Genomic DNA, 14,169 nt, shown 5'->3' with positions numbered 1-14,169 from the left:
GTATATATATATTCGTTAGAACAGTTTTTACGAGTCGAGAACTTTTGAGTAGTTCGTTGCTTTTGAAGAAGGACCTGTTTGTGTTTCTTCCGGCGTTCTGACAATGTAAAATGTCTTCACTTCAGGCGAATTTTCCTTAAATCTGCTTGAGGTTTTGTGCCTTTCTACTGAATTCTAACAAAACTAAATGTATTTTTGAAATAGTCATTATTGCACTCTTTCTGGGTAAGCGAGGATAGATGCGTCTTCGCCGCCAGCAATTTCGTGGGGTAAACTAACTGGACTATGATACATACTAGTATTAGTGGGAGAAGCACAAGTTTACCCCTACATACCTGTGTCGGTCTACAAACATCTGCCATCACACAGGGCACGGCCAGCAAGCAGGGTGACGCACGTAAGATGCACAAACAGGCCAAGCACAGACCGGCCGATACAAGAGCTGTGTCGCCGTCCACCTCACCTGACTTATCAGGCTACTTGCTTACCCACAAGCCATTCGTCAATTTTTCGGGACATGACTATTGAACACTTCCTGCAGTAGAGTCTCTAATAGCCAATGGAGAGGAAAGAAGGTTAGAATGAAAGGGTAACAATACCATTAAGGCAGTCCTAGGACAAAAACTCCTGGAGGCGCATCCATGTTAGACTAGATGGTGTCCAGGATGTGCGTGTATCAAGGCAAGGAAGAATCCCGGCGGCGATATTTCTCTCCACAGCTTCTTATTCGGCCCTTTGTTTTCTATCTAACGATGACGTACGAAGCTTTAGCTGGATGTCGCCAAAACAAAAAAAGCGAATGGGAGATGAGGCAACTAACAGCAACCCCCCACGCCCGCCCCAGTACCCGAGATGTACGTGACCTTCGTGTGGTCACCACTGTTGTCGCTGCCGCCCCAATCGCATCACCTATCTGCCATGCATTTGGGTTTGTAGCTGATAACAAGCAGCTGGCAGAAATGTAGCAAAGGCATGCTCCCGCTTGCTGCCTGTGGCAAATCTGCTTCTTGATGTGGATGGACGGACAGATGGATGAATAAAAATGCGCGGATGCAACGAAAATGACGATGATGACGGCTCCTCGGTCACCGCATTCCCCTCCCTAGACCCTACCCCAACCCAAAAAGCTCAAATGTGAAAAGCAGACTAAGGCTTTGTTCTCACACAGCTAAGACACTCTAGTTGCTCGCTACTTTTCGTCACCTTGTATATATCTGGCAAAACCGTTGACGTTTGATCCTGCTCAATCCTGTTGATCCTTGATCCTGCGGGAAACAGGATTGCGCTGCTCTAACAGGACAGCCGCTGAGTGCAGTCCTCTTTTCTACTCTCTTTTCGTTGCAGACTCTATCGTGAGTTCATACATATATAAAGAATACTATAGTGCTCATGTGCAAGGAAATACACGACAAAAAACAGATTTTCTACGATGTATTTACTTTTTGTTTGCACGCTGGTCTGCCGCCCTGGTAGCGTAATCGTGTTACGAAACAGAACGCGTATGGTGCATAGAAGCATAATTTGCTCAGGTACTATCACCTGGTGGGATGCTCTAGTAGTACATGCTATTATAGAAGATCTATGTAACAGATGGTCCGTATAATTAGAGATGTTAACCCTGTATTTCCCGAATGCCCAATCCAGGACGAAATTGTTACGTAGCTCTAGTTTATTCAGTTATATCCTGGTCACTAGTGGTGTAATAGTAATGCGCATGTCTATTTTGGTAAGATGTGGTAATCTAGCTTCGGAAGCAGGTGTGGATTGACCTCGTTTGAGGCTGGTAGAAGCTAACCGTTTGCGGTAATGTTTATCGAACATGAAACTCGAAACATGCGTTTACTCTTTTCAGCCATGTAAATAAATAACTACTTCTTATTTATTGAGCTATTTGTGTACCGTACGTCGCTGGTGAGGCCTAAACGAAACAGTCATGGCTTTCTTTAGCCGGAGGTTTAGCCGTCTAGGCCACCGCGCCGACAGTTATTCTTTTATCAAGCTCTTTCCTGTTTTCATTGGTCTATAATAGTGCTCGCTTTTCGTTTTTTACGTCGCATTTTAGGTTACGGAACACAGACGTGTCGGAAACGAACCTTGTCTGCTTCGTTTCAATATTGTCAACCGTTGTTATGACAACGGGCGCCGCTGCATTTTCCGCATACGAAGGATGGGACTATTTTGATTCGTTCTATTACTGCTTTATCACACTCACCACCATTGGCAAGTATTCAGCGTTGTCTATTTTTTTTACTACACCCTGATTAAAAGGATATCAAAAATTAGACGATATTGGTAAGCAAGGTAAACTACTGCTCACTGAATCATTTCAGGATAATATTTGCAGCTTAAACGCCATCTCGCTCACCTATCACCCTTAGGAGACTAAGGGGATTCCCGTATCGAGTTTGAGCGTCACAAAACATGAATACGTCGATAGCACTAGGCCGTTCGTTTACCCTAAAACAGTTCTGCTTTATGGAGAGAACCTTTTGCAATTGACTTTAAGTTTTTTCGAACTAAAAGAACTATTCTATAGAGTATACCATATTTTTTTTTTTTTTTTGTCAGATGACTATGGTTGCATGTCTTCGATCGTCGATTGCCATAATAAGCATTCTTCACTTGTTCGAAGATACGTTGGTCGAGTTTGAACTGGGTCATCTACGATTGACCATGTGTGAGTCGTACGAAATCGGAGGCATTTAGATATTCTATTTGGGTTATTAACTGCTGTAAAGTTAAACACCAGAGATTCAAAGCCAGAGGGAAGTTGCTGACATTGTACCTACGAAACGATATGAATAGTAGCGCTTCAAGTTCATTTGAATAGTTAACTATGGCTGTGGTGAAATCGTTAGAAATACAACATTTTGATTCATTGTAATGCCAGCACGACTCAGATCACCTAATGTATGCAGACAGTTAACAAAGGAAAGATAAAACGTCAATTCAAAGTCCAAGTGTTAGCATACGCTCAATTAGAATACCCAGTAAGTACAGGGGTGCAAAACACCTAGTTTGAGCAAAATCTATATCTTACACCTTATATCATTAAGTTTTCTACCCCGGATGAGAAAACTGATAAATTTTTGCCGGAGGATTGCTCGAACCCGATTAATCGATGAATATCTAAATACAAGAGATATCTAAATAGAACAGTTTACCTTGACAAGCATTAAACAAAAGAAGTTTACAACAAGTCGTTGCTAATATCTAGCGCCTTCGGTTATCTCCCATTGCTACTGGATATTAAACGCGAATAACGCCGCGATCGTGTCTAGTGATTAAGGGTAAGGAAATTTCGTCTATGTAAGCGTCTGTGAGAGTTTCCGTTCGGGCTTCTGGATATCATCTGCATACGGGCTATTGACAGCCCAGCATGGCGCCGCTATTGTTTTTGAGACTGCTCTGACAGCGGCGGCGTGAAGTGACGCTGGGTTGTTAATCTAAGCAATGGGGTGCTTACCTGCCACCAGCCTATCTATAACATCCTATGACAGACGGTGCTTGGTGGTAAGTTGCCTTGGTCCATTTTCAGAACCGAATACTAAAAGTCCCTGCAATAGAGCAACGGAGCTATAATGTAAGAGATTTAGGAGAGACTTAGACGATTAACATAGTAAAACCATGTTAATCGAGTGTTAACTGAGATTAACGTAACGGTAACAATTGTTATTGTTATTTCATCAAAGTTACCTTATTGTGTTCGGCTATGACAGTTTGTAAACAGTCTTTGTGCGTCCGAAGGCATAACTTACCAGCAGCGTTATTGGAAATCGAGAGCGTAAATAGCGGACTTCAAAGCAGTTAGATTTCAAGTCACCTACAGCTATCTTGGATTTAGCAGAAAACAAGCGACATGAACATTTTTCTAATGCCTCTAAAGGGCGTTTATTGTTAACCATTCCCTTACACTGCGTGGTTTTGATATGACGTTAACTTAAGAAAGTTATATGCAGTTAAGCGCGGGTAAAATATGGAAGCACAGCTAGTTATCGATCATGTCTGACTCACAATAACAAATGTTTGATTCTGTGAGCACATGCCCATGACACACAATTATATTTGAAAAAAGGTAAACATTTTAAAACCGGAATTTACAGTTACGCTTCCAGACGAGGAAACGACCCTGAGATTTTACCTACAATTTTACCTACTCCATGACTACCTTGCTGTCATGAAAATCGGACCACGCTTTACTCACAGCGAATAGGCTTGACCATCCCAGACGTCTTATGCTCATTGTAGGAGCGCTGGCATTAAATGCACTAGTTCATAGACCCGTGTTATTATCGTGATTGAGGTCTATAACCTACCGGTCCCATAAAAACCTAGAGTGATATATAACCTGTTCTACCTTGAGTAGTCCGCAGATATCAGCCGACCTGAGACCTGTCGTACGACAGACGAACGATGAAATAAACTCAAATCATTAGATCGAACGATCCACAAACAGTCTCAGTCCTCCCAGTAGCAGATGATGATTCATTCTCGTGTGGGGCGCTCTGCAAACAAAAGAACATTTTGGATACGTTCTTTTTGTGTCACTAGTTTCCAGAACTACTTACGCGGTTTATCTTTATTGGGTTGTAAAGACCCAACCATTTACTTGCTATTCAATGAGACAGTTATATTTGCATACGTTTATGTTAATATTTGATAAAATTGCGTCTGCAGTACTTTCTCTTGCATGAAATCCCTTCATAGCTGTATTTTTATGTTCCTGCATCATTCAGGAAACGTCGCTGTTTGACCATTGCGTTCGAGGCGATGAAACCTATCTAGGTAAATACATGCATATCTAAGCGGAATATGATCAAGCTGTATACAGAAACAAGTAACTTAATTATACTAAACTGATACTTTGCGAGTCGTTCACGACTGCAGAAATAGCCTGCCTTCAAAGTGATTTACTGAAATTAGTTAGGTTGTTTTGTTGTGGTAAAATTAGAATGTTTTTGATGTCGTCTGAAACTAACTACGATCATAAAGAAATGAGTCAACGACTCCAAAAGCGATCAATCCGAACAATTTCTCAATAAACTCTATTAAATTTGATACGAACGCACGATCTATTGTAGATAGTCTATTGTATTCAAGTGAGATCGAGTTTGCATTGCGTAATTTATACAAAACACATTTATTATTAAGCTTGATACATCGTAAACTTCGAGTACGTTGCTAGAATCGTATTATTTGTTTCAATTGATCAATAATTCGGTCCAGTTAATGGCTTATCTATGTAATGTATTTAAAGGGCACATGGCCAGACTCTAGAAGCCACAGCTTGTCCTGCAATTATATACAGAATCGGCCGAACACTAGCCGATGGCTGGGAACTAATCTACCGATATAGGTAGGTAGCTTGCCCTGTCCGCGGGATTCAGAGAAGCTGTCAAACTTTCGAATCATTTTCATTTATCATACATAGCATTAGAATATCCGTGGGGGATATATAAACAAACCTCGACTTTTCGACACATCTTTACTTCACCAACCCGGAAAATAAGGCCCAGTCGTGCAAGTGCTTATTTGTGTGTACAAGAGTCTTTCGCTTTCTTGTGATGTATGCTCGATCGCCAAAGATCGCATACTCATCGTTCGAGAGAAGACGCATCACCTCTTTTCCCATATATATATATATATATATATATAATTAAAAGTAATTTGAAGTCCATCATTACCGACTATCCCATAAAACAAACATGTGCGCGAACCTTTGTATCACCGTATCGAAAAATCTGGCTTCGTTTGTATGACATGAAATTATTTCTCTAATAAAGAAAATGCCTGAGCCGCCTCCACAATCTCACAAATATAATTCAGTTGAAGGTTACGAGTAGATGTCTAGATATTTCGCTTTAGCTGACGAAGCATATCGAACAGCTCTCGGGCTAGCAAATAGAATCGGGCAAGCACGGACTAAGCGCGATCTTATAATACATGTACATGCGTGATACTTCATGCCAAAATCGTTTGGCGCTCATAATTTTATCATTTGTACACAAATTTCATATATTTATCCTCTCTCTTCAGGTAGAAACCATTGATAGTTATGTAAGTGGCCTATTTTCGGTAGAAATATTATGTTATCGATGAAGATACGATTGAAGATTGGATTATATCGTGTTCCTATGTATGCATCGTTTGTATATCTTTGGAAAAGTTCCCTGCGCAAATTTGTGTGTAATGGTCACAAAACCTACGCGAAGTTGAATAATAAAAGCTGAACAAGAACGATATGTTAATGCCGTCTACAACGAGATATGAAAACTGGTTACCTTCAAGCACGTCCCGCTCAAGCGTCAAGGCTGCTCTTTTCAACTCTGTGAAAACACTACCAAGAAGAATCAATCAATGGAGCTCACAAAATGCTAGCTTTTGCCTTAAGTTTGCTTTGGTCGATACAGGACATGGCCGGGGTATTTAAAAAGAACTAGGAATTTGTGTCCGCTTTTCGCTGGACATGCGGTAAGACGGCTATGTATTTATCTCGCTTGTTGGTGCCGGCTACCGTTCCAGCAAGGGAACTTCCCAAAAGTTCCCCAAGTAATAATGGGAGACATACACAAAACGGTGCACCCAAATGCCAAATCTACATTTCCCCCATTCAAATAAGATAGCTGAAGAAGGGAATCGAGAGAAGCATCTAGTTAGGCGTATGCCTGTCTAACTGCGACATGCTAAGATTTCTGATATTGTATTTTTCCAAGGATGTTTCTATGAGCGACAACCTTACAATTATAAATTTTTCCAAAAAAGACATGGACACCCGTGGCAATGGAACAGCGGTGACGTGACTGCCTATCTCATAATGACTTGTTTTGGAAAGTAGATTGTGTTTTTTGAAAAAAAAAGATACCCAAAGCAGTTCTTCGTAAGTGGATCATAATTAAACCACTCAATATGTTCTCGGCGAACGTAAACGTTTCTTGCGTGGCCTAAAATTTCCATACGAATAGACCGATGCACAGTATATAGTGCAAATACATACAGAGATCAACGCTGACACTAACCTATTTCTCTTAACGAAGGGGAGATTATACACGCAGCAAACGTAGATACCCTCTTAGCTAGGTATCTCTCATAATTACGTTAAGTGTTTCAAGCTGTTTTTATCTGAAGCTGCCCTTTTTTTTTGTTCAGATTTAATAAGCAAGCACGTTACCACATTTTTGATTAGTGTATGCGTGGAATAGATACTTTGATTATAGCTCCTTGCGAGAATCTTCACAAACTATATGTCGACTTACGACATTTGCCCTAAAGAGAGCTTTGGCATAGTTGACCTATTCTTACGAAGTCCAGGCCTCAGGGAAACAGTTTAGAACATATTTCATCAAGCAAATTTAATAAGCAATCCGGAAGAGCGTGTGTTGCGCGCGAACATCTAAACAAGTAAAAGTTACGTTCAGACCGACTGCAACGGTCAGCTGATATTGGCTCTTTTGCATTTGCAAAAAAAGGAGGTCTTAAAACGGAATTACCGCTACGTGCCATTTTCATACAGTTATGAAAAATCGATATGTTGCCATACTCTTCTACCAGCCTATAAGTCCTACTGAAGTATCAGCGAAGGCAAAAGTAAGAGCTGGCCTGAAAATGATAAACAGTAATTTTTCTTGTGCAGCGGTTGTCCTAACTCGCCGAACGTGAAATTTATTCAGGATAGAGAATCTGGTTTGACGTTTAAATAGAATGATTTTGTTTTGCTGAGTAGTAAAGTTGTACACATAAACTATTGGCCGCCGATCTAATAAAAACAAAAGAAACTTCGACATCGACTGAAGCACGACAGGGCACTTATCGGTTCATGGTAGGACGTGTTACGGTAATACAAGTTAGAAGAACTGAAAAAGAAGGGATCTTCAAGCAATCCAGAACAAGAGACGCAGGCCTGCTTGGCCACAATCTAATACGTACATTTTTCATTTCGATCTGTTTTTTCGAAATCTCCACAGGTTTCGGAGATTATGTAGCACTTCAGTCTAAAGAGCATTCGCTCCAACGGGTAGAATACGTGGCCTTTTCGTTAGTGTTTATCCTGTTTGGTTTATCAGTGGTATCTGCGGCCATGAATCTGCTTGTTCTTCGATTCCTCACGATGAACACTGAAGACGAACGGCGCGATGAGGCAGAGGCTATTAACGCAGCCTTGGAAGCCGTGCGCCTCGAGGGTGACGTCATTACTGCAAACGGATCCATTATTTCCGGTAAGACAGAATCCTTTTCCCCAACAATGTATGCACTGTCCGTACATGAGTACGAATAAATCTATAATATTTGTTCGCATTTACCATATATCATATGTATATAGTCGGGTGGAAATGAATTTTGTTTTGGCAAACAATTTTGTTCTATGGAATGGAACAAGCCACGACGGGAATTTCGCCGCATCAGTAGGATGATCAGTCTAACTGATGTAGCATATTAGCTCGTACGCGTCTAGCGTTCGAGTGCCTTCTCAACAAGGGTGTAGGTGGTTTCTGTTCCTCGAATTATCTTGGTATAGTTGTCCTTCAAATCTATTCTCTAGAATAGTTTCATAATACATATGGCTAAAAAGCGAGCAACATAGGCCTTACATGTGCCTATGCATTGCCTGAATACGTTGGCCACCTGCCAATATTTGGCAATTGTTGTAGTTTTAACGGCATCACGTGATCGTTGGCTGATCACTGCTTTTACATAGTGCTACATTATAAGAAAAAAAAAGTTTACTTACTTTCGTTCTGATTGACGTTGCTGATGGTTTCGTGGTATTTTAGTTAAGCACTATGTGCATGTACACTCATGTTTATTATTCGGCCTAGACCGAACACTTCTTTGGAGTCGTCGATGCTTTTAGCTGATTGAGAAATTGCGATACGCAATAGTTAGAAACCGCCATGCGCAATAATATTACAATTTCCGATCAGTCATCGGTACGATCAATGGTAACCTACTTTGCTCATTAGTAGGCACATCGCTATCATGTTGATTTTCGTGAATGTTTTCCTCATTTTTACAACCTGCGCAGGCCATATGGGCGGTTATCGAACAAACCTCGGCAATTTGGGCGGTGGACTAGGCGGAGCCAGCGCGACCGGTTCTAACAGCGATATTACCTCGGTGTGCTCGTGTACATGCTATGCCCATCGACGACCCAACAACAACGCCGTCTATCGAAAAACGCTACAAGCCGCTGCTGCGGCTGCTGCCAGGTACAGAGGACTTTGATAATTACGATAACAACGGTAATCATAACAATAACATAGTCAAATTATATGACAGGATGCAGGAAGTGTTAACTGGAAACTTACTATATGAAATTATGAAACTGGCCTATGATAGTTTGGCAATTTCAAACAAGTTTTGTTACCTTATTAGAATAAAGCGTTTCTATTTGTTAATAAACAAGTACATAAATTCGATTTTTTTTTTGTGGATTGAAGAACGATACATCTAACAATATAATGTTACTACTAATAACAATGGTAAAATGGTTATCAATAGATTATTATTATGACCAGTGGTCAATTTCAGTGAGAGATATGGTTCAATTACGCACAGGCGACGATAACTTATATTACCGGTGCTTAATTTATCCAGTAAAGCGTGCCGCTTAAACATGTTAGATGTGCCTAACTAAAATTACTATGCACGAAAAGTAAGACTTGTAATAGAATTGATAACGAATAGTAGCCCCATAGCTGGCGTTTGACACATGCGTCTTTGCTTTGAAGGGTTAATTTTTAAGAATTACTAACGATCTTTGTACTTTTTGTTTTTGTAATCCTGTACTTGTGGTGTTAATCCGATGCAGCTCCCGGCGGTCTTCCTTGGCAATAGCGCGACGCTTATCAGTCAAGTATTCACCCTCGCAGCTGGTACATATGCTGTCCGCGGTACCGGACCTCCCATCAGGTCAGCATCGTCCACTCCATTCATTGCGGCAAAGTGACGACCCTATAGGAATGGAAGGAATTAGCCTTGACAACAATGGATTACAGAGTGTGCCCGTTAGCGGGGGTCAAGTTCGAACAGCATCACGAGGGGCATCCCCTGCTCCTGGAGGAAGGCCATACTCAGCCATCGATCACCTGGACGCCATACAGCAGCCTCAGCATATGCATCACGATTCATTACTAGACTATTCCGATCAAACCCTATTACAGCCGACGCTACCCTACACGCTTCTTCCTGCAGCAGGTTGCGGCTGTGGGACTATGGCGAGTAACCTCTATTATCCCATAATAGCACATGGCGATCCTGACGAGCCGCTTTACCATCGCCCACACCCCCCGCATATTGGCTTTGCTGCAGCCGCAATGCAGCGTCAACATCGAGCATCCATCTGACATGAGCCCATGATCATAGGTAAGGAACAATTACTGCGCGATCAGCAACTACTAAATGAGAGACTAGGGTGGCCAGACCATATGCTAGATACAGGGGAGCCAGAACTGTACGCTTTCAATGACAGCCCGATCGACGGCGAGTTCGAAGACGCCACCGACCACGAGTCAATCGTGCCACACGTAAACGAAGTTATCGATCGGCAATTACTTGAAAATGACGAAACGGACAGAAATATGTGTGTTAACATGGCAGGCAGCGAAAGTGCTTGTTCTACTAGAACTCTGCTTAAGAAAAGGGCAGTTAATGAAGACGACAAATCTTTAGAATTACCCTCCCATTCCATGCCTCCCTGTTATCAGATTAGCCTGAAAGAGGTTCTGCTATAACACGCAGCCCGACCCAAGTGTACATATGATCTATACATACACGATGTATTGAAGGCTACAGCAAAAATCGATGAAACTCTATGTGTATACCAGTTACTTATGTGTATAGTGATACAGGATAGCTTTGAGACGTCGGAGACAGGAATATTGCACACCAGAAACACAGACCTGAATTGCTCGATTTTTAGAGAATGGGTTATTCATGAGCCTTCTGACCTATTATTAATATTGGCCTTCCCCAGCGTAACAAATCAACAACAAGAAAAGAGATCTCGAAACACGTTACTGCCCGAAGGTATGTTACTGGAAGCGACCTGATACAGGAACTTTCAAAGAAGAGAAAACAAAGCTTCAGGTCACAATGTTTCACTTTATAACTAATAGCCACATTCATCCATTCACTAGATTATGAATGATTTTTTGTCAGACTCACGATCATCACATGAGAAGTGTTGAAAGGCAGCTAAGTGCCGTTGAACGAAGCGAAGGCCATCGTGGGTTTTTGAATAAATAAATAAATACTTAATCGATCAAAATAGCTGAAACAAATTAGAAAGATTTTTACCAACGTATATCAAACATAAATATTAGGTGAATACTTAATACAGCTCATACTGTAACGTAGGCCGCGGACGTGCACCGACGTCCGACAGTGCCGAAATTGCGCCTTTTGTATACGACCCGACTATCTCATTTTTGTGCACTATTTTACGATAAAAATCTACCTTTCCAGGACGTCGATTGTACAAATGGCCTTTATGATAACTAAAACAATTGACGCAAACGTTTGAGCATATTACACAAGAAACATACGGTAGTTTAAACTGTGGGCTCCCGAGTCATCGATTCATATTGAGAAGCTGAAATCAGAATTATACTATTGAACATTCTTCACCGATCGGTAGTGTTGGACACACACCCGCGAGGTCGAGACTCGGCCTTCACTTGAGATCTAGCAAATTTTCAATTAAGTTAATTTTGCATCATTGGTTCGGCGCGCAGTTACTTTTGCGGTGTGGATCAAATCGTGCCATGCAAAATAACTTGCCCAGTGTAACAATTAAAGTATGCCACGTAGCCTGAATAGGTTATTTGGTTTTTCCTAGCCAACAGTTTGTCCTAGTACATATCGGGAAACTATGCCGTTTACGAAATACTCGATACCGTTCGCATGGCAGAGCGTGAAAAATTCAAAATGTTACTTAGACGAACTATATAACATATAAGGCAAGTATCCTAGCAATATCCTTAAATGATACTACGGCTTTTCATTGGAATATTAAACATGAGTTGTGAGGGGTTAAGTCGGCATTGTAGGAGTAAGCTCTTTTTTGTCAAGTACATTTATAATTCTCTGTAACGAATACGCTTGAGAACGCTATGATTGCTTTCAATTAAACTACCTCAATCACCTCAACTTAGGGCCTTCGAAACTTCTCATGACAATTTCTCGTAAGGTCACCGCAAACAGCAAATGCTGCATTACATGGATGATTGTAGACTAACGGTCAACGGGATATCACACAGAGGGTCCAAGCAAACGCTATGGCAGCAAGCATATTGAAGAGACGATAAATAATCCGTTCCTGCAAAAACAGCCTGTCGAAAAAACATGTTCTTGTATCACGAACAAACAAAAGACATTAAATCTACATAGTTACCGATAATTAACGTTTATGAACTAATTGATCGTTTACGAAATATAGGGAAGTTTCCAAAATGGCTGCGGTCGCAGTAAACCAAGCTTCCAGAAAAAGCTGTGAAGTATGTCAAGTTGTTTTATTAGGATATGACGAGAACAACTGCGCATTCGTTGCCCATTAATTCGTTCGTTCACATAAATAGCAACTGGTACACACTCGTTTTTATATATGTATGAACCCATGTTGATAATTATGAACCCTCTAGGACTGTGGCAATGGTGAATATATTACGTACTAAATTTCCAAGCTGAACGATGAAGGGGAAGATAGAAGTGAAATTCTTGCGGAAGTCATCGTGCGCATAAAAACATCCGTGTACGATTTGAGCTGTCAGGACAAGTAAGGACATGATCGTATGTGACGGTGAAACTAATACACACAACGGTATCCTTAAACAAAACTAAAAACAGGAGAATCCATCCTCGTGATAGCCCAGTGGGTAACGTGTTCGTCTTCTAAACCTAAGGGCACGTGGTGAACTAGGTTCGAATCAGCGCATAGACACTTGCGCCGTCTGAGCTAACGATTGATGACTTATTTACCGGACGAAAAATACGAACAAAAAAGAAGCAAGGGCAACCAGTCGGTTAATGGTTGATCGAGCTCGAATCGAAGGAGGGAAGTAAGGGTCAAAGGTAAACTTAGAACGAGGTTAGGCGCACGTATGGCCTGTAAGTGGTATTGTCTAGAGAATTCGAAGGAAATGAATCGTCCACCCATTCGTCTAGGCTGTGCCTGTCAAAGCAGCCTGTAAAATTGATCGCCCGTCGAATCGAACGGTAACAAAAAGTATATATACATATATGAGAATTGTATTTACCTACTATTAATATAAGAAGATAGTGGTGATTACACCGGGAGAAGTTTATTATGAATAAATTTTCAATGTGAATTATAGGCTTATTTGAATTCGTGCAGTTTCTTAGATTAGTGTTATAGGCCAGCCAACGAAGCTCAGTGGAACATCGATAGATCAGGTCATGCAGGACAAATTCTTCTAGATTTGTAAGATGTATCATACTAAGAGAAGGCAATTATTGTAACTTATAATTACATATGTTAGATGCATAGGACGAAGAAAATATATGCTCTGTTTGGCACAAGCAGCATCACTCGTGATCGTCATTTACCAATTTTTGTTTTGTTTGACTTTTCCCTAGAGTAAGAAAATATACGTTACAAGAATACGGATCCGTGCCTTATTTACAGTCTCCGCAACTAGCGGTATCCGATATTGCTTAATTTATAGGAAGGGTTGTACTTATTGAAGGGAATAGAATATGGAAAATAGAATATAGAAGAGAATATCTCGGCATCTAACTGTGGCTTATTATTGGAAATGGGGAAAATTGGCACAGACTGCCGCTAAGATATTTCGCGTATATGAATCTTTAAGAGTTCTTAATCGTGCAGATAGAAAAGTTGTGTTTTCTTTTCAAAAGGAGGCCTTTCAGCACAAGACTAGTTATCATCCGGACGCCTTAAAATGATTTGCATATCGTTCATAATGCCGCTTTCGGGTGAGGGTCGACCATCACCATCACAAGGCTCTACTAGCATTTTGGATGTATTTGGTGTCCGTCAACTGTATACCAAGAACTACGTTAGCCTTCCATTTATCACCACTTGGGGCCCGCATATTTACTAGAGCACAGCTTATAGAACAAAGCAGAATTTTGCATTCTCCTTATGGCAGTAATATGTAAAAAAAGGAGGTTTATTTCCTATTTTGTTTTATA

General features: G+C 40.9%; 1 protein-coding gene across 1 annotated transcript in view; it reads left to right on the top strand.

Moving 5' to 3' along the window:
- The window catches only part of LOC111249482 (two pore potassium channel protein sup-9-like), a 19,153-nt gene extending 5,820 nt beyond the window's left edge, over positions 1 to 13,333 (top strand). The window contains exons 4-7 of the mRNA XM_022803395.2: positions 2,063 to 2,220; positions 7,962 to 8,213; positions 9,020 to 9,203; positions 9,806 to 13,333. Coding sequence (XP_022659130.1) covers positions 2,063 to 2,220; positions 7,962 to 8,213; positions 9,020 to 9,203; positions 9,806 to 10,340 — 1,129 coding nt within the window. The 3' untranslated portion in view covers positions 10,341 to 13,333. The remainder of the gene's footprint in view (positions 1 to 2,062; positions 2,221 to 7,961; positions 8,214 to 9,019; positions 9,204 to 9,805) is intronic.
- The last annotated feature ends 836 nt before the right edge of the window (positions 13,334 to 14,169 follow it).

The sequence above is a fragment of the Varroa destructor genome, unplaced genomic scaffold (genome assembly GCF_002443255.2).
Source record: "Varroa destructor unplaced genomic scaffold, Vdes_3.0 BEIS01000004.1, whole genome shotgun sequence".
NCBI classification, from domain to species: Eukaryota; Metazoa; Arthropoda; class Arachnida; order Mesostigmata; family Varroidae; genus Varroa; species Varroa destructor.
The sequence above is the reverse complement of the archived record's forward strand: the minus strand, read 5'-3'. Positions and strand labels throughout refer to the sequence as shown.